This window comes from Polypterus senegalus, chromosome 1 (assembly GCF_016835505.1).
Source record: "Polypterus senegalus isolate Bchr_013 chromosome 1, ASM1683550v1, whole genome shotgun sequence".
NCBI classification, from domain to species: domain Eukaryota; kingdom Metazoa; phylum Chordata; class Cladistia; order Polypteriformes; family Polypteridae; genus Polypterus; species Polypterus senegalus.
Window position 1 is genome coordinate 203,956,723 of NC_053154.1, and position 21,960 is coordinate 203,978,682.

The 21,960-nt window shown below is 38.5% G+C and overlaps 1 protein-coding gene across 1 annotated transcript in view; it reads left to right on the forward strand.

The window, feature by feature from the left end:
• Window positions 1-21,960, forward strand: part of ca14 (carbonic anhydrase XIV) — a 93,120-nt gene that overhangs the window by 26,281 nt on the left and 44,879 nt on the right. Inside the window, exons 4-5 of the mRNA XM_039741916.1 lie at window positions 104-246; window positions 11,388-11,483. Of these exons, the coding sequence (XP_039597850.1) occupies window positions 104-246; window positions 11,388-11,483 (239 nt within the window). The remainder of the gene's footprint in view (window positions 1-103; window positions 247-11,387; window positions 11,484-21,960) is intronic.

Here is a 21,960-nt window from a genome sequence, read left to right on the forward strand (position 1 = left end):
GGATCTGAAAGAATACCAACACATATCAATGAATAAAAGATTTGAAAATGTTTAGGCAAGTCTTTTTTTTTTATTGCCTTTTCCTTGTTCTGCTGTCTTTCAGTGGTAATGTCCTTACCTAACTACATGTCTCTGGAAGGCCTTCCCAAGAAGTACACTGCAGTCCAGTTACACTTGCACTGGGGAGGCAGAGGTACACAGGAGGGATCAGAACACCAACTTAACGGGAAGGCCTATTTAGCAGAGGTGAGCCTGTTTCATAGATCAGCCGAATTTGCATAAGTTGGTAACATGCTCTTTGTAGTTATGTATAATTACTTATTATGACAAAGTACTGGTAAGTAAAGCAATCAAACTGGAGGAAAAAACAAAATCGGTGTCAGTTCCAGACCAAAAGACTGCCCAGCGGCCCACTGTGCATTCGGCCAAACATATTTTTTTTTTTAAGCATTGCTTAGAGGATCTGCTTTTGTTCATACATAACATGTGGCTGTACCATCACGGGAAATTTTTTTCAGAAACCAGTGACTTTTTAGAAACTCTGGAACTTTTGTAGCATTCCCACCATAGGAACACAGGCCATTTGTAGTTCCTGGTACTTTTTGTAGCTCCTACTCCAGGGTGTGTATTATGGTGAGTGGGGCTCAGGCCATTAATGGTGCTGATTGGGTCACCAAAAGCACAGGTTTAATCTTACAAATCTGTTACTAGTTTGAATTTCGGAAAGTTTTGCACTGCATTACTCTGCTTTGCACATCACATATTTTTCATAAAGGTTACTGTTCTTGCATGGTTGTCTATTCAAATGGTGGCCTGCGGGCCAAATGCGGCCCAGAAGCGACCTCCAAGTGGCCCATCCCATGGTCCCGCCAGGGCTCCAGACTGCAACTAAAATGATAGCAAATGCAACCAAAAATAGGTTTAACGATTATCATTTCTACTTGGGCTATACTATATTCTACTTTAAACTATTATATTATGACAGATGCAAAAGGTCATTTTTAACTCTTGAGCGTACTGTATGTGCCATTAACATATGTGTAGGTACAGGCTCCCCTTACATATCCCTGAGCCGCATAAAGGCTGGTTTATATCCTGCGCTGAATGTGAGGGAGTCACGGCAAAAATGACGTCAGACGTGGACGCGCACGCTAAAATATTTGTTGTTAAGTTGGTCTTAAACATTTGCTCAGGTAGTTCTTTTTTTTTTTTCTTTCTGGGAAAGGCATTGTTGTCTAACTCAATTTCAACCTGTGTCATACCACTGATGAATGAAATAGTTTAAGTTCTATGAAAAAATCCCTTGCCTGTGATGATCACCCCTTTAAACTGGGGGATAATCTCATATTTCAAAGGGGAAACAAAATGTAATCGCTAATACTGTGCACTTTTTTTATATTCTTACGTACTTTGAGATGTGCCTGTGTCAGATGTAAGCAAATTTAAAAGGAACACAATGAATAAACATTACTTTTTTTTATATACATTAATTTGTGTTCATTTAAAATTTGTCATTACCTGCTGATTACTGGCCGCAGAAAATGTCTGGTCCAGATACATTTCTTGGATTGAAAATCTGGCCCAACTCAATTTGTAATTGAATAGCCCTGGTGGTGGGAATGCATCAAATGAAAGTGTTAAGGGACCATATGTGATCCAGGGCCTACATCATACTGGAATTAATTTGTTCCTAAAAACAGAGTCCCGTGGTGTGAAAGAGCTTAGACTTCACAGTCAAAGGCTTAGCTGGATCAGTGAGCTAGATTGCTCTTCAGAGATTTACAGTGACAACTAGAAGAATGCCAGCTCAGGATACGAGTACTAGAGTCAATCTTAGTTAACCTTGCTGTGAAACAAGCAGGTCCATACCATATACTGCCAATTAACCTAACACATCATTGGGGATAGGAGAAGAAAATCCGAATATTCAAAGACAAAAATCACTTCATTTGGGCACACCTGCCCTTTCCATGTAACTGATTGCTGTGACAGTAAAAGTATCATATGTGTAGACAGTGTTATACAAACCAGGCAGGCAAGTTCCAAAAGCTTGTGTGCCTAATTTAATGGGGGAACAAATAAGAATAAAGAGTTATGAAGATTTCAATGTAGCTTGGTAATGCATACCAGATAAAAAGACACTGGTGTGTTGTTATGAACAGTAATATGATATTTTCACTGGGGTTAATGTCAATGGGAAACTCCTATTTTCAATGGGAATCCTATAGTGAAGAGCTGACCATCGACAAAAGGATGAGACAACTTGTACAGAGTAGCAGACAGGTTACTTGAGGAAACTTAACATCAGTGCAAAGATTCTAAATACAAATCAAAATGCAGAACTCCTCATACCTTGTCACCAGCCAAGTTTAGTTATTTCATACATCTATCATTTAGTTATCCAGATCAGGGTTCAGTTTAATGCAGTTTACTTCTGTACAGTGTCCGTAACTGAGTTCAGAGTTATGTGCTGTAGCAAGTTCACAAGTAAATAAAAAATATTACAAACTACATACTATTTACACATTAAAATAGAATTTAAACACAAGTTAATATGATCTTTGAGATATAACCAAAATTGAAAAAGGAGTAAATGGAAAAAAAAAATCAGTTAGTAGCATCCCTGGGGAAAATAAACCTCTTGTTGGAGAGAAGGAGGAGCAATGTCATAGACGGAGTTCAACAGTGTCACGGTCTTGTGCATTCTACAATACTGTATAAGTTTGTGCAGGGGAGTCTAGTAAGAAGACAAACTTTCATTTTGGGTATTGCTCTTCGATACTAAGGTTCCCAGATGTCTTTCCAATGGGAAGGAAAACCTTTTAGCAGTAGAGCAATAGCACCAAGTGCAACTGCAGGATACCAAGAAGAGAAACAAAATAGAGGAGGGTTAGCAATGGTTCATAATTATTGTTATACTTGTTTTTTGTATATATTACTAACAGAGAGTTTCAATAATAGCAGGTAATCAGCAGCTCTAATCAGGGTATGTTAGGCTAAATTAATTAAGTCTTCAACCTGGATTTAAAGGCCCTAGACTGAAATCAGTTTGATAAATATGAACTAAGCCATGCAAGGACAAAGCCTGAGAGCCCAAAGTAATAGAATGGCTAATGGTTTTAAAGTCTATGCTTAAATTTAATAATAACATCTGGAGAAGATATTAAAATGGCCTTGTTCTTCCTGTCAGAACACAGTACACAGTAGATTCTGTTTTCTAATTTTTTATATCTTTTCAGGCCTGCAGGTGGCAAAATGTTGTCTATAAATTGTTTGTGCCTGAGATGGAATCAGAGATGAATATGGCTGGTAGAAATTAACAAAGCACAGTATGGGAGATTTTTGAATGCATTTATTACAAGCACATTGTTGTTGGAGCAGGATATGTTGTGTGCTGTAGATATTTAGAGTAAAAACCCTCACACCTTGATATTCACCTAAAGTTCATTACAAATTGGCCCATTCTGTGCAATAAAAAGAAAAGAAAAAAGTGGCAACAGTCATTTTTTCAGCACAAATGACATAGAAAATATTTTTAAAATTATAAAATTGTGTACAATTGTTCATATTCAGTACCTGGATTTGATTATGCTTGTTTTTATCAGACATAAACAAAACCAAATAGTAAACTGTGTTGTGTAGTGTAGTAAGCTTGCACCAACATTAAATTTGCATTATATCCAAACCTATTAAGTGTACAGTTCTGTCTGATTGTGCCACAAAAACTAAACTCTATAGTAGCTCTTTAAATTTACCATAATTACTAAAACTAATATATATAAAAATAAAATAGAAATGTCTTTGTAACATAAAAACTAAACTAAAACTAAAAATACACGATGAAGGAAAACTAAAACTAAACTGAATTTCCAAGTAAGATCAGAAAAAATCTAGAAATAAAAACTAATATAAAAAGGCAAAACTATAATAACCTTGCTCCTGGGTCAGGTGTTAAAAGAAAGCCCTCCACTTGGCATACAGAGTCAGAGTCAGAAGAGAGGAGGGACAACACTCGCCTGGAAGGAGTAGATTAGAAAGGAAAGAAAAGAAAGGAAGAAAAAGGGCTTGGATTGGATTGTGCTGTTGGTACACTTTGTTATTAATAGAAGTACTGGATTTGAACCCAGTCTGTGTGTAACTGTATCTGGGGTTCAGGGCTCATTGAAACCCCCTACAGACCACACTATGTACTGTATTTTAGTCTAGGGGGTTAATCTTTTTTCTTGGGATACCACTTCCGGGAATTGAAATGTTTCAAAGTACTACCATATTTGCGGCCTTAAGTTGTTAAGTCCTGTACTCTTAACTAAAAGTAATATTTATTTACCATAACCACAAACCACCACCACCACCACACGGCACCTGTTTTTTTTTTAAATCAAATTATAACAGATAGCTTTTTTGTGTGTTTTTTAGAAAGAAGACAGAATTAACGCAAAGTCAATATGAAAGCTGAGCAATGCTTAATGGCATAGAGGGTTCCTTATGTCAGGTTCTAGTTTAAATAACATTTACTGCAGTTCTGCTTCTGCTTTCAGTCTATTTCTATATTTAGTTTTAAGAAGGGACAAAGGTTACTGAACACTGGCAGACCCAATGTGAGCCGTGGAAAACTTTGAATTGGCATGACTGGTGGACAATGAAGAGGAGAACAAAACTTGTTGGAAAAGACAGCACTTTTCAGGAATGGTCCTTTTTCTCCCACTTTTTTCTTTTATTTTGTTTTTTGTGTTCCATCATGTACCAACTATGGGACATGTACCACACATTGAGAGCCACTACTCGAATTCATTTTGTCAAGCACAGGAGCAAATTCATTGTATGGGGGTTAAAATGTTTTTTTTTTTTTTTTAATCACACTCTGGCACAATTAGTCCCTTAATAGTAAATTATTATGATATCTAATATTAGTAAAAGTTACAACAAACTTAATGCTATTCTAATTTCACACCATAACTCTGTCATGTTCTTCTTTATTCAATAAACGTGGAAACTGACTACCATTCATTTGAACTCCAAAGAAGGAAGACAAATGGTACATTGAGGCTGACATCAGAGGGCATTACTTAACCAACGTTGTGGGCATCTCACCAAGTGGGCACTACAGTATTACATTCACACTCATTTTATGTGGAGGGACCATGCCTCCCAAAATCCCTCGCATTTATGGGTCATCAATAAACTTGGAAAGGTATAGATGGATCACGAGATGGTAAAGGTTTTAACTTTTTTCTTTTGAAGTGCCATTGTCAGCCAGAAAGTCTAATTTAATTTCAATGTCAGAAATCTTGGCACCTTTAACTGCTCGATTGACATGGTTTGGAATTCTAACATTTTGCAATATGGAATTGTTAGTTATACAGTATGTACCTTCTTAGTGTCAGCCTAAATAGATGTGCTTCTGAGTGCTGAGGGACTAAAGTTTGGCTTCTTGGACCTCCATCTCATGTTACCCTCTCACCATCTGGTCTCACTGGCACTGCTGATTTTGGACTTTGCACTGACTACAGAGAGGACCGCAAGAGACTGAAGCTAAATCAGAAATGGACAAATTATTTAAACAAACCAAATCAATCCAATTTTTAGTTTGCCTAACAACTACCTGGTCTTAGATGCTCCTCCAAAGAGTGTATTTTTCCCAGTTAACTATACATTTTTGGCAAGTGAAGCTATCTGTACTGTCATCAGGAAAACCTAAGATGTACATACAGTGGGATGTACAATGTAAAAGTACGCCTTTGACAGGCAGAGATCAAGATTGAACTTAGGTTTAGTGTCGAGTTCATCTTGGCCAGTTTGGTTACGTTTAAAAAATGCAACTCTTGCTATGGAGTAATGTTGAATGGCGGTGATGCACTTGTGCAGAGGATTTCATCACTGACTATGCCCTGCTAGTTTCCTACCTAGTTGGGTTTTGCTCCAACAGGTTTTTTTTTTTCTCCGCTTGATTTAGTTTTTTGCTCCTGTTAAGTTATCTGATAATATCCTCAGCTACTATTAAATGCTCTGTAATTCCCAACTGAGCCATAGCCTATCCTGTCAGGACTGTGTGCAAAACAGGAACAGGGTGCCAGTCCTTAAACTCTCATGCACACAACCTCCCTGGGGCAGCTTAGAGTTACTGTTTAGGCTAGCATGCACATATTTGGAATGTGGTAGGAAAAAGCAGTACTCAGTAAAATAGCCATGCAATGGATTTGAATCTAAAACTGTTAGGCAGTAGTGCAATCCATTGTAATACTGATTTTTATGTGATTGACAAAGTTCATGGTTCATCAAGTGAAGAGCAACTGTAATTCTCAATTTTGTAATCTGTAGTTTCTAATTGTAATTTTGAAAATCTCTGTTACGTTAGGCATGCAGAGTGGCTTCTGGTAGCTATGTGCAGAAGTCACTCAATATGGCAAATCTTGCAATTGAAATATTAGACACCCAATGAGAACTGCGGTAAGCCTTCAAAGCAAAAGAATTAAAAACAGAGTTTTAATATGATTTCATGTTAAATGCGGTATCACAAGTAGGCAACTAATTCAGCATAATGACAGGATTACTTACACAGGTTCCTGACAGGATTTATTTTTTATTGCTGGGGGAAAAAGTACTATATACTGTAGCAGTACCTTTTATCCTGTTGCCTGCTTTTCACTCCCCTTTATCTTCTTTTTTCTCAGCTTAGGAAATGAGTGAGCTGAAATCCAGAATGTGCTGACTGAGCAGAGGCTCACATGCACTTGGCAATGTTTTAGTGCAGCATCTCATGAGCCAGCAGAAAAATGAGACAGCCATCAGATCATGGAGGCAGGATTAGACAGGCTTGGAGGTACAACATTCCTCTGAAAAGAAAACATAAGCTCTGTATTACATCCATCCATTTTCTAACCCGCTGAATCCGAATACAGGGGTCTGCCGGAGCCAATCCCAGCTAACACAGGGCACAAGGCGGGAATCAATCCAGGGCGGGGTGCCAACCCACCGCAGGACACACACAAACACACCCACACACCAAGCACACACCAGGGCCAATTTAGAATCGCCAATCCACCTAGCCTGCATGTCTTTGGACTGTGGGAGGAAACCGGAGCGCCCGGAGGAAACCCACGCAGACACGGGGAGAACATGCAAACTCCACGCAGGGAGGACCCGGGAAGTGAACCCGGGTCTCCTAACTGCGAGGCAGCAGCGCTACCACTGCGCCACCGTGCTGCCCGCTCTGTATTACAGTAGAATTTCATTCAAACAGAAAGTTCATTCCAATTGTAAGTGAAGGTCTTCAAATCCAACTAATTCACTGGGACTGAATGGCTATTTACAGTCAAATTTATTGTCATGTATACAGCCTACAATTAAAGTGTTACATACTTGTCTGACCCTTGGGGGTTTCAGCAGAAGAAACATCCGATGCAAAGGTCCAAAGAAACACTGAGATATGAATATTTAAGCAAATAACATTTTTTTCATCGTGGCTAGGTTGTTTGTTCACAAATAGTTACTTTTCACTTTAAAATGATTCATCTTGACCATGTGAAACCACAATAAAAACAAAGACAAAATGTGTAAGTATCATTAGCAACCCAGAAACACCTAAAACCCCCCAAAGGGCATGAATGCCTTTAAAGGCGATTACTACTCCTTTATCAAGTGTAAGCCTTTATACTTATCTGTTCATTCAAACTCAATAATTGTGTTCATGCCGATTAAAGTCGTCTTTGTGTGACTATTTTTAACATCATCCAAATTCTCACCCTGACATCTGCATAGATCATCATTTCCGCCTAGTGCAGATGTTCAAGTGACACTCAACAAGGCGTCACACCACACCCTGGCCTAATGAAGTCTGAAGATATTCTCCTACCTTTGTCTTTTTCCACAAATAAAATCCATGCTGCTTTATTTATTTTAAGCCACGTCATTTTCTGAAGCACCTCTTCACATTATAGAAGGATCATATAAAGCCCTCTTTGAAAACAGATTCATAACTTTGAATGGATGTACTTTACAGACTTTTTATATCATTCAATAGTCCAATACTAGTCAAAAAATGACTCGTTAATGGGGCTAAAGTACTGCATATGTATGTTTTATTTACCTTGAAAATACATTTGAGGTAATCCAGTGAAAATAATTCATACGTTAGTAAGCAGACTAAGGACTGATCAAAGAACTGTTTCAGAGTTAGCAGCCTAGCAATCTGGAAGATTCAGGGTTTACCTTTGTTCTACTTACTATTCTTGATGTATTCACAACGTAAAAGTAGGCACTACAAGATTTTGTAAAGATATAATGTATATGAACAATGCATCAAGGATATTTGGTGATGATTAAGGTGTTGCTATTGGTGCAGAAGAAGGTTACTGTTAAGACCATAGGAAAAAAATACAGGACAATTGTATAAAAAAATAAAGACAAATGTAACAAAAGTAAGTTTGAAAATGTATGCATATTGCAGCATTCAGGTACGTTCACTGACTAAGTTAACTAAGAGGAATGTTGGAGCTTTTCACATCTTTATTTACTTCATCCAAGAGTCGGTTATCATATTTTTGTTAATTAAATATTTCTGCAATAATGAATCATATTCAAAAGTAACACTGATAATAAGAAGCTATTACATGTGTTAGTAGACGCCATTAAATACGGGCTTTTTAATAGCACATTACAGCAGAGTTAGAAATGGAGCAGAAATAGGCTTGTGGTGGCTCAGTGGCTTTCACACACAGCAGATTTCATTTCAAGTGACGTGAAAATGGCATCAGTTGATGTGTGTTAGTGATGGAGTGTCTGTGACTAATTGTTCATTTTTTTTAAACATAACATTATTGAAAGTATATTATTAATACATATTTGAAAGTAACAAAACAAAATAACCACTGCTAACATAAAATCAGTGTCAATGTTACCCAAGGAACAGAGAAAAGGGACTGGAATAAGTTCCTCATGTAGCTGTTAATATTAGATTAAAGACAGTAATTCTTTAAATTTATATAGATAAGAAAATGGAAAAGAACGGACTAATTTTGCAATAGGAATACAGAAGGTAACGTTTGTTTCACAGATTTTAGTTTAGGTCAGAAAATTCATGGAAGCAAAAGTGGTTCTGGGGGTCAAGATAAACCATAACGCACACTCAGCCTGGTGTACATATATATGGCTAAGTAACTCGCATGGCACAAACCGCAGTCCTGTCTATTAGCAGCCAGCGAGGTCCTTGTTGCATGCCCAGCAGCTCCGATCAGTTTTACTAAATTATATGTAATTAGTTTAAACACTACTTAGTTACAAGTTGATAATGTCAGTTCTTTACAAAAATATTGTACAGATATATCATCCATCCCGCTACATCCTAACTGCAGGGTCACGAGGGTCTGCTGGAACCAATCCCAGCCAACACAGGGTGCAAGGCAGGAAACAAACCCTGGGCAGGGCACACACACACCCACACACCAAGCACACACTGGGGACAATTTAGAATCGCCAATGCACCTAACCTTCATGTCTTTGGACTGTGGGAGGAAACACATGCAGACACGGGAAGAACATGCAAACACCATGCAGGGAGGACTCGGGAAGCGAACCCAGGTATCCTAACTGCGAGGCAGCAGCACTACCCACTGCGCCACCGTGCCGCCCTGCTTAAACTCTTCTTCCAACATTCCACTTTCTTAACAAATCCACTGTATTTAGGCCTGCAGTGCCGCCTGCAGATATATCAGTTCAACATAATTACTTTCAAATCACACTTATTTCTAGAGATGTTACTTTTTTTTTGTACTTTACCTAGCAGCAGAGTGGTGCTGCTATGTGAACTGCTTGTGTGGCTTATGTGGACTAACACAGGGAATTTACACAAAATATACAAAGTTCAAGCAGCCACTCTCAATTTTAAAACTGAACCAGTAAACTAATTCTTAGCTGAATTCACAAAGAATATTTCTCAGTTTTTAAAATAGATGAGTTCACAGATTTGCGAATGGAAGGTTCTGAAATTTCAAATCTTTGTATACAGCCATGTGTTAGAGATATCTGAAGGAAAATTGAACTGTCTTGATAAATTTCCTTGAAGAACAAATGTGCCACATTTCAACAAAACTGCTGAAAAGGGGGCAGAGTTTTTACATGCATAGACAGACAGACAGACAGACAGACAGACTTCGCTATCACAATAGTTGCTTTCCGCATTGTATGTGAACACACCTAAAATGAAAGTGTCAAGGCAAGGTATTGAAACTGAAAATTTTAGTGGAAGTCAAAAGGTGAAACAGTTTAAAGCTTCTAAGCACCTGGGCAGTTGCATTACAGAAGACAGATGAGGTGAAATGTGGTTATATGTGAAAGTGGCAGAGAAGGAAAGAACACCCAGCACTGACTGAAATCATTTAAGATTATGGTGTCGGGTTCAGCATTTTTGTGGTTGTAAGACACAGATGTGAGGATATTGAAAAATATACAGTATATTATACTGTAAATAGTGATGTGAGGAGCAATTGTAAAAGTCAGAAAAATAAGAAGGTAATGTGCTTCAATTTATGAATAAAGACAGGAGTCATTGAACTAGACCAGAGAGGGAGATTTGGATGAAGGAGGAAAGTAAAGAGACACAGAGAGTGTATTTGATTGAAATGTTACCACACAGATCAGGAAAGTACAAAGGAACAAAACCATGAGAAGATCATAGAGCTCCCTGTAATGAAGAGTAGCAACAACAACAACATTTATTTAAATAGCACATTTTCATACAAATAATGGAGCTCAAAGTGCTTAGTAGTAATATGCTAGTGCATCCAGTTTTATAGCTGTGTTAAAATTTACAAAATATATATTATACATTGCTGTTATTTTGTCTTTTATTTGTGCTTTTTATTTATTGCGCATTAGTGCTATAAACTTTATACTGTTTGTTTTAGAGTATAATAAAAAAAATATTTCAATTGAAATCTTCATTTTCATTTATTCTAACACAATATTTAGAACTCTGCATGAAACACTGGAGATTTAAATATAAGTGTTGTAAAACGAATAAGACCAAGCACAAAGCGTTTTGTTTTTTGTCCTCCTTTGTGTGTTTTTAGGTAACTGAAATCATGTTGAGAGGGCATTTTGGGGCTATAGCTTTGCCATATATAGTGGCATTTATTCAAATATTTATTGAGATTACAGCATTGTCATAACTGAATTTAAACACACTCCTAAATATCACTTTTCTTGAATGTTTATTGCATACCTTAATTTGATTTTTTTCTGCCAACTTGAACCCAGATTCCCCGTGGGCTGGTTTCGCAGAGTAATAACAGTAGTATCTAAGTGTGTGGATTCTTACAGAATGCTCAGCATCTAAACTATTCAAAGTCATAAAGCATTATTTTAAAAAGTAATCTCTTTATTTCCCTTAGCTTCACGTTGTGCACTTTAATTCAGAGTCATATCCCAGTTTCACAGTGGCAAAGGAGAAAGCAGATGGTCTTGCTGTTTTAGGCATCCTGATTGAGGTGAGTATTGCTGGTGGTCAGTTGACTTATGTTTGATCCCATATCCCCTTTTATAATGTTGATACGGTGAGGCAAACTGGATCAGGTTAAAGCAGGAAAACAGCAAACATTCACACCAGGACCCATTCATTGTTCAACACTGCGTTATCTGTGTTACACAGGCTATGAAATTCTGTTTGATTGCTGAAGCCATTCAAGTAGAGTAGGGTTCATTTGTCAGCTCACTTTTGTATGTAAGTGTCCAGAAAAAGCATTTATACTCAGAGATCAACCATATTCTTTTGATGTTACTTATTTTAACAGATTACATAAATGATTCTGTAAACGTCAAGGCTATTTATGTTTCCTAATTTTTGAACCTCATAGTGGCAAATGGCTTTGAGTTCCATGTCTGGTTGCTGTATATATGGAGTTGTCATTGTTAAGGGCACCAACAGTATCTCTAAGGATTTAGCCAGGAGCTGAAAGATTGTGGTAATAAGATGAAGGTCTGAGCCTGGAAGACATTCAGAACAGGACAACCAAATTAAATGATAAGGAAAATGCAAAAGTCAGAGAGAACTGTTGAAGCCAAAACCAGAAGCCTAGCGTTAGGGTTAAGGTTGGAAAGGATGCTAACTAATGCTATATATTTTCCTTATTTGGATCTAGCACAGCGGGATTGTAAACTCATTGCGCACAGCCAAATTAATGCTGGGAAAGCCCAAATGATGTTATAATTGCGGCTTGATGACACCCGATGAGTACAGTAGCCAAAAATAACTTCTCAGAAGTAAAAATGAATATAAACATGACAGAACACTTCAGTCATGTCTTTCCAGTGTTTGCCTGAGTTTTTCAACAGGTACTCCAGTTTTCTTCCCCACCACCCAAAGATGTGAGATAGATTGATTGGTAGATATTAACCCCATGCGAGTAGGCTTATGTGCGTGAGGGGGCCCTTGAATTGAACGGAATTGATTTAAGTGGGATTGTAAATATGGCTTCTTTCGGTTTACTAGTTGAAAGTGTATTGTTCTGCAAGTCACTAAACATATAATTCATTTGTAATATCTTTATTAGATTAATAAATTTAGCTCATATTTAAAAAATGCAGTATTTACTTTGGTTACTTGGTAAACCCTTTTATAAATATTCCTCTCAAAACTAAATCTTTACTAGCATTTTCTAAATAGTGTTATCCTTTCTCAGTGAACTGTTATTCATATCACTTTTCATTAACTTCAGAACACAAGTTACATTGGTAAATATGTACTAAATAAACTGCTCAAAAAATTAAAGGAACACTTTGAAAATACATCAGATCTCAATGGGAAAAAGAAATCCTCCTGGATATCTATACTGATATAGACTGGGTAATGTGTTAGTAACGAAAGGATGCCACATCGTTTGATGGAAATGAAAATGATCAACCTACAGAGCCCTGAATTCAAAGACGCCCCAAAAATCAGAGTGAAAAAATTATGTGTCAGGCTAGTCCATTTTGCCAAAATTTAATTGCAGCAACTCAAAATTGTACGCAGCACTTTGTATGGCCCCTGTGTTCTTGTATACATGCCTGACAACATCGGTGCATGCTTCTAATGAGATGACAGATGGTGTTGTGGGGGATCTCCTTCCAGATCTGGACCAGGGCATCACTGAGCTCCTGGACAGTCTGAGGTGCAACCTGGTGGCATTGGATGGACCAAACATAATGTCCCAGAGGTGTTCTATTGGATTTAGGTCAGGAAAGTGGGGTGGCCAGTCAATGGTATCAATTCCTTCATCCTCCAGGAACTGCCTGCATACTCTCACCACATGAGGCCAGGAATTGTCGAGCACCAGGAGCCACTGTACCAGCATAGGGTCTGACAATGGGTCCAAGGATTTCATCTTGATACCTAATGGCAGCCAAGGTGCCTTTGTCAAGCCTGTAGCGGTCTGTGTGACCCTCCATGGATATGCCTCCCCAGACAATCATTAACCCACCACCAAACTGCTCATGCTGAATGATGTTACAGGCAGCATAATGTTCTCCATGGCTTCTCCAGACCCTTTCACTTCTGTCACGTGCTCAGGGTGAACCTGCTTTCATCTGTAAAAAGCACAGGGCACCAGTGGTGCATCTGCCAATTCTGGTATTCTATGGCGAATGCCAATTGAGCTGCATGCTGCTGGGCAGTGAGCTCAGGGCCCATTAGAGGACATGGGGCCCTTGGGTCACCCTCATGAAGTCTTTCTGGTTGTTTGGTCAGAGACATTCACACCAGTGGCCTGGTGGAGGTCATTTTGTAGGGCTCTGGCAGTGCTCATCCTGTTCTTCCTTGCCCAAAGGAGCAGATACTGGTCTTGCTGATGGGTTATGGACCTTCTATGGCCCTCTCCAGCTCTCCTAGAGTAACTGCTTGTCTCCTAGAATCTCCTCCATGCCCTTGAGACTGTGCAGGGAGACACAGCAAACCTTCTGGCAATGACACGTATTGATGTGCCATCCTGGGGAAGTTGGACTACCTGTGCAACCTCTGTAGGGTCCAGGTATCGCCTCATGCTACCAGTAGTGACACTGACTGTAGCCAAATGCAAAACTAGTGAAGAAACAGTCAGAAAAGATGAGGAGGGAAAAATGTCAGTGGCCTCCACCTGTTAAACCATTCCTGTTTTGGGGGTCATCTCATTGTTGCCCCTCTAGTGCATCTGTTGTTAATTTCATTAACACCACAGCAGCTGAAACTGATTAACAACCCCCTCTGCTACTTAACTGACCAGATTAATATCCCATAAGTTTCATTGACTTTATGCTATACTCTGATTAAAAAGTGTTCCTTTAATTCTTTTGAGCAGTATATATAAACTGTACAAGATAAATTTCTTATTATTACTTCCACTCCACCATCTAGTTCCCCCTTATCCAGAGTTCAATGTATCAGATAACCAGATTTGTTTTTTTATTTTCTGGGTGCCTCCACATCCAATAAATGTGTTCTAAGTGTGAGGTGCACAATGAACAGGTATGTACACAGTGCATTTTGGACATTCATGCCCTAGAAAAATCTCATGACTAGAATACTGTGAATATTTGTGAATTTCCCCTTGGGATTAATAAAGTTATCTATCTATCTATCTATCTATCTACTTTTGAGAATGGTTTAATTATGGAAATTCTGAATTTCTCCCAAAAGCCATGCATTGTAGAATATTCTAGGTTACATAGGCTAAACATTTTTTTTGCTCCACTTAAACGCTGTCATATAAAGGTTTGGGGCAGCCACCCGTATAATCTGGTATCCTGGCTGCAAAAGTAATGTTGTAGCAAATACAGCACTGATGTGCACAAAACCAAGTCCAAAACAGAACTGAGGGACTAGGGAAAAGGTGCAGGTTTTTAAAGGGGAAGACAGGAAGTGAGATCATATGGATCGGGCTCATGGTCTTCAGCCACTGGTTCAAGTCCGGATGTGACATCACAGGGGCCGGGGCCGGCAAGGTCTTCTTCCATAGGCTCAGTCCCGGAAGTGACGTCAAAAGAGCCAGGTGGGATCTCCTATGAATGGTCTACAGGAAAGGGAGAAAAAGAGTCAGTGCACTCTGCCACATCCCGGCATGCCTCGGAACTGCCCTTACTCAAGCCCTTTAGCTGCCTCCCATGCGCACGTGTGTGACAACGCAGAATCAGATGACATAATCTGTATTGTCTCTTTTCACTGATCTTGGTTAGTTCCCTTGTTTACAATTACCTTTAATTGTTTTCTTGTGTCTTTGAGTTTTGTTTTCTTAATTTAATAAGATGGAGGTCTATAATGAGCCAATTCCTTAAAGTGCTGTGAAAACCTGTAAGGTAGTCACTTGAGTGAGACCTAGGGGCTGGCTTTGGTCACATTTGCTAATAGTGACATTTTGGCTTATTGGTGACCCCTTCTCTTTCAGAGTAGGTATCTTACAATTCTAAAAATAATTCTTTTAAGTGATAATCTCGATTTTGTTTTTTTGCCCTTAGTTTTGGTACTCAATTATGCTTCTCTCTCTCAATGGTCTTAAGGATTCAACTTAGTTTTTAAGTTTGGTTTTGTTCATTTACATTGAAAATGTTTGAGTTACTGCATCTTGTTCTTCCATTTATTTATATTTTATCCTGTTTGTTTAAGGTTTGTTTCTATTTTTTGTTTCCTAAATGTATTAAATTTGCTTACTTATCTATTAACATATTTGCATGAATGCCTACTTATTCTTACAATTGTTTAAAAATGTATATTGTGTAGTTATTTCTTAATAAATATTAAATATAAATTAATGGTGTGTTCTTTGGAAGGGTTTTGCATTTTTAGCCCTACATTTAAAGAATTATTCACAACAATGCATAGCGCAAAACAGATAGGTACAGTATGTAAATTTCAGAATTTTAAATTTGAAAGAATATCTATTGTAGCTGCATTTTCTCAGAGTTACCAAAGTTCAGCAGCTCTAACTCCAAAAATGGGATTCAACAAAAGCCTGGCACGCAGAAATGATTCCACAGACAAAATATCTTCTTTTTTAAAAGTTTAGTTAAGTTTCAAAACAAAACAGTTCACACAAAAAAGAAGATTAAAATAGCAAAAAGAGAAAAAATTAATGAACACTGTATCTCAGTTGTAGCAAGAAAGTTCTATTTCTTACTAACTTACAGGGGGAAAAGACTACACCATTGTCTATGACTATGAAAGGAATTTATATTCTATTCAAATTAAGCAAAACACTAATATGAGTTTAACGGAAAGCTTTAAACTTTCTAAGATTGGCTGTTACGTTTCCGGCCCCTAAAGGGCAATGCAAGAGCGGAGACAATTATTATACTTTACTTCGATATGAGTCAATTAACTTTACTTTTACATTAACTATTGTTTTCAAATCATTAGCATGGTTACGTCTTGCCTGAAGAAGGGGCCTGAGTTGCCTCGATAGCTTGCATATTGTAATCTTTTTAGTTAGCCAATAAAAGGTGTCATTTTGCTTGGCTTTTCTCTACATTCATAATGGCTAATACGCTACAACACCCTAGTACTAAAATCATTAGCAATAATACTGCAAACAAACATTTAAAAAAATTCTTATTTCAAACACTGGCTGTTTCTTGAAGCAGGCACAGTTTATTCACAGGTCTGTCCAGTGTGCTGGTTTTGGTCTGCACACAAACTCTTCTGTCTGCACTGTTGGCATCTGGCATTGTCTTGATGACTCGATCCATTACCCAGGAATAGCGAGGTGTAGCTTTATCTACAATTAAAACAACGTCCCCTGGTTCAAAATTTCTTCTTGGTGCAAGCCATTTTTGACGTACTTGATATACTGGCAAATACTCTTTAGTCCATCTTTTCCAAAACAAATCAGCCATGTATTGAATTTGCTTCCAGCGTCTTCGAGAGTATTTTTCAGTTGATCTGGTCTTTTTGGCCACTCACGTTCGAGCTTCAATAAGACCTTCAATGGACCTTGTGACCATGTGATGCTGTTGAGAAAGTTTTCTATGCTTAGCCCTCTGGATGCTTGATCAGCTGGATTAAAGGCAGATGTGACATACCTCCATTGTGAAGGTTGTGAATGAGCTCTGATCACGGAGATTCTGTTGGCAACAAAGGTCTTGAATCGAGTGCTTTCATTTGAAATGTACAGTATTTTAGCACTGTGGGGCTGTCAGTCCAAAATGTAGACTCTTGTAAGGGCATTTGAAGCTCACTTTTTAGCATTTTGTTCATTTTGACTGCCACAATGGCTGCTGTCAGCTCCAATCTTGGGATCGTGACCTGCTTCAGTGGTGCAACTCTTGATTTGCCCATCAGGAATGAACAATGCTTTTCTCCTTCTTTGTTGGTTAAGACAAGGCAAGTGACAGTGCCATATCCTTCTTGACTGGCATCTGCAAAATGGTGCATTTGTGCTGACTTTATGGTTCCAAACCAGGCAGATTTGATGCATTTGTTCACTTTATAGTCCACCAGTAACTGTAAATCATCCATCCATTTTTTCCATTTCTGAATGTGTTGGACAAATTTCTTTTTATATAAATCTCTTAAAATAAGCTTTGCTGGCAGTAAGGCGGGTGCTAGAAAACCAAGTGGAACATAAACTGAGCTAACAACAGACAGAATACCACGCCTTGTAGCAGACTTACTTTATAACTTAATGTGAAATTTTAAACTGTCCATTTCTGTACTCCACTGGATGCCAGGGGCATGTTCTATGGGAAGGAGACTGTGACTCAAATCTATGTCCTTTTGTCACTTAGTCAAATGAAATCCACCTTTGAGGAATAGAGCTTGGAGGTCCTCTGCCAGCTTTACTGCTTGTTCTTCTGTAGCCGACTTTTAGCAGTCATCCACATAGAAATTATTGAGAATGGTGTTAACAGCTTCTTCAGAAAATGTATCTCTGGCATCTTCTATTCTACGCAAAGCATAAGAAATACAACTGGGTGAAGAAGCAGCACCAAAAAGATGTACTGTCATTTTGAATTCTTCCAGGTCTTTACTTAGATTACCTTCAGGCCACCACAGAAAGCGTAAAAGATCAGTGTCTTTGTCTGGTCCTTTAACTTGATAGAACATTGACTTAATGTCTGCCATTAATGCTACTGGCTCCTTTCTGAATCTTGGAAGGACGCCAATGAGTTATGTTAGTTAGGTCGGGGCCTTTTAATAATTGTTCATTAAGTGAAGACCCCTGGTAGGTGGCTGTGCAATCAAAGACCACTCGAATCTTGTTTTTTCTTCGGATGATACACACCGTGATGTGGGATGTACCTCACTCTGCCTTCATTGCAATTCAAATTTTCTTTGGGTGCTTTGACAGCGTAACTCTTGTCAATAATGTCTTTCATGAAAGCTTTATAGTCTTTGTGGAAACCTGAATTTTTGCTCAGATTTCTTTTGAGTCCAATAGCACGCTGTTCAGCAATACAGCGATTGTTCTGCATTTTAAGTGTTTCATCCTTCAAAGGCAAATGTAAACAATAGTGACCACCTACCAGTCTTGCAGATTCTGAAGCTATGCGCATGAACTTGATGTCTTCCTGCGACATTTCCTCTTTCTCTTCACAGCTGCGCTCTGGAAAATCTGTGTTATACTGTTGCAGCAAAATATCCTCAATTTCTGTTTTTGACACACGATTGATTGAATGTTTGGGCAGCTTACCAGTTTGTTTTTTGAGGTCAAGAATCTCTTTGCATGGCCCACCAACCACCCATCCAAGTGCAGTCTTCATAGCATGAGGTCCACCTCCTTGGCTAGGTATGATTCGTGACTGCTCGAAGAGTTCTGGTTAGTTGATTCCTGTTAAAAGATCAACTTCAGAGTCAATATGAGATAGACATACCTCCTTAAGATATGTGCACTTATCGATATCTTCTTGTAGTGGAATACTTTCTCTGTTCACTGGAATGGAGACCCGTGTAAAGACCTTTGGCAAATCAATATAGTCATCATAACTGAGACCACAGACTTGCAAATCTGATAAGACAAAACATTGGTTTAGCTTTTTTGAATCATCATCATCATAATTACTCATAGTTTTGATGAATACTTGTGTTCTCCTCCCTTGAAGGTTTAATTGTCTCTGGAGCTTTTCAGTGCAAATTGTTACTGTACTGCTAAGGTCTATAAAGGCGTATGTTTCTACATACCTTTCACTTTTCTTAGATTTTACCTTAACAGGAACGACATACAGTGCACACTTTTCACAGGCCCCAGTAAAGGCACACCTTCCAGACTCTGTTTCCCTATCAGTAGATGTTGCCACACTGGCTAAAGCTGTAGGTGTTGCTCCAACATCTTTTTTGATATGCAAGATATCTAAATGCTGAAAAGAACATGTCTGACATTTAATTCTTTCTTTACAGTTCTTACCAAGGTGTCCCTGTTTGAGACAACGAAAGCATAAACCTTTAGATTTTAAAAAGTCAATTCTTTCTTGATGTGGCAGTTCTTTGATTTTACTACACTTAGCAAGGGTATGCTGACCATTGCAGAATAAGCAAGGCTTTTTAAATGCACAGGCATCATTAACAGTCTTTTTGATAGAGGTTTCTCAAGTCCCCTTTTCAGCAGCATCAGAAATACTTGTAGTGAAGATACTTCCTGATCTCTGGCCACTCTTCAGAGGAAACCCATCCTTGTCGATCTTTCCTTTTTTCACTTTACAAGTGTAGTCTTGTGAAACGGCACTGTGCATAGGGTGTAACAGCCTTTCAGCTTCACGACGCAAAAAGTTAATTAGTTCGGGTATGCCTGATCTCTTTTTATTTTCTTGAAGCTCGTAAGCATACCTCATCCATTCGTTTCTTAAAGAAAATGGAAGTTTCTTAAGCACAGCACGCACATTATGACTGTTATTGAATTCTTCACCATTCCCTATGTCGTTCATAGTGTTCGTACAGATTGAGAGGAAGTTAGCGTAATCTCTCAGAGCCTCCCCATCGTTTTGTTTTATCTCTGGCCATTTCAATGCTTTATCGAGATATGCGTCTGCTACGAATAACTCACTACCATAATATCTTTCAAGCAACCTTCTGGCTTCTAAGTAGCCTGCTTCTGGTGACATTCGTGAACGGCCTTTAATCATATCATGTGGAGAACCTCCGGTATACTGGATCAGAGTCCAACTTATCTTGGGGGTTCTCTAATACATCTCCTACGGCATGATCGAAGGCTCAGATAAAATCTGTATAAGCCAATGGGTCACCTAAAAATAAAGGGACCTGTCTGTGTGGTACTTCACCATGCGGTGCAGGAGGTGATGGAGCTAAGCTATCTTTTGTTTGGTTAACGATTTATCCATTTCAGTGATTGCTTCCTGACATTCGTCTTCATGTTTCTGACGTTGTGCTTGATTCTGAATGATTACGTCAAGAAGATCATGCTTGTAAGTCTGTGAATGTGCCCCTGCAGCAGACTCGAGTTCATCCAGCCTTTGAAGGATTCTGTTGAGCATCGATTGTTCAATCACAACTGTCGCAGGAGATGCTGCAGCGCTTAGCTGGGACGACAAGCCACATTTATTATCGATAGCAAAATACCCGCGCTTCGCAGCGGAGAAGTAGTGTGTTAAAGAAATAATGAAAAAGAAAAGGAAACATCTTGAAAATAACGTTACATGATCGTCAATGTAACTGTTTTGTCACTGTTATGAGTATTGCTATCATATATATATATATATATATATATATATATATATATATATATATATATATATATATATATATATATATATATATACATAAACATACATACATACACACACACATTATATATACAGTATATATATCTACAGTGGTGTGAAAAACTATTTTCCCCCTTCCTGATTTCTTATTCTTTTGCATGTTTGTCACACAAAATGTTTCTGATCATCAAACACATTTAACCATTAGTCAAATATAACACAAGTAAACACAAAATGCAGTTTTTAAATGATGTTTTTATTATTTAGGGAGAAAAAAATCCAAACCTACATGGCCCTGTGTGAAAAAGTAATTGCCCCTTGTTAAAAATAACCTAACTGTGGTGTATCACACCTGAGTTCAATTTCCATAGCCACCCACAGGCCTGATTACTGCCACACCTGTTTCAATCAAGAAATCACTTAAATAGGAGCTGCCTGACACAGAGAAGTTGACCAAAAGCACCTCAAAAGCTAGACATCATGCCAAGATCCAAAGAAATTCAGGAACAAATGAGAACAGAAGTAATTGAGATCTATCAGTCTGGTAAAGGTTATAAAGCCATTTCTAAAGCTTTGGGACTCCAGCGAACCACAGTGAGAGCCATTATCCACAAATGGCAAAAACATGGAACAGTGGTGAAACTTCCCAGGAGTGGCCGGCCGACCAAAATTACCCCAAGAGCACAGAGACGACTCATCCAAAAGGTCACAAAAGACCCCAGGACAACGTCTAAAGAACTGCAGGCCTCACTTGCCTCAATTAAGGTCAGTGTTCACGACTCCACCATAAGAAAGAGACTGGGCAAAAACGGCCTGCATGGCAGATTTCCAAGACGCAAACCACTGTTAAGCAAAAAAACATTAGGGCTCGTCTCAATTTTGCTAAGAAACATCTCAATGATTGCCAAGACTTTTGGGAAAATATCTTGTGGACTGATGAGACAAAAGTTGAACTTTTTGGAAGGCAAATGTCCCGTTACATCTGGCATAAAAGGAACACAGCATTTCAGAAAAAGAACATCATACCAACAGTAAAATATGGCGGTGGTAGTGTGATGGTCTGGGGTTGTTTTGCTGCTTCAGGACCTGGAAGGCTTGCTGTGATAGATGGAACCATGAATTCTACTGTCTACCAAAAGTCCTGAAGGAGAATGTCCGCCATCTGTTCGTCAACTCAAGCTGAAGCGATCTTGGGTGCTGCAACAGGACAATGACCCAAAACACACCAGCAAATCCACCTCTGAATGGCTGAAGAAAACAAAATGAAGACGTTGGAGTGGCCTACTCAAAGTCCTGACCTGAATCCAA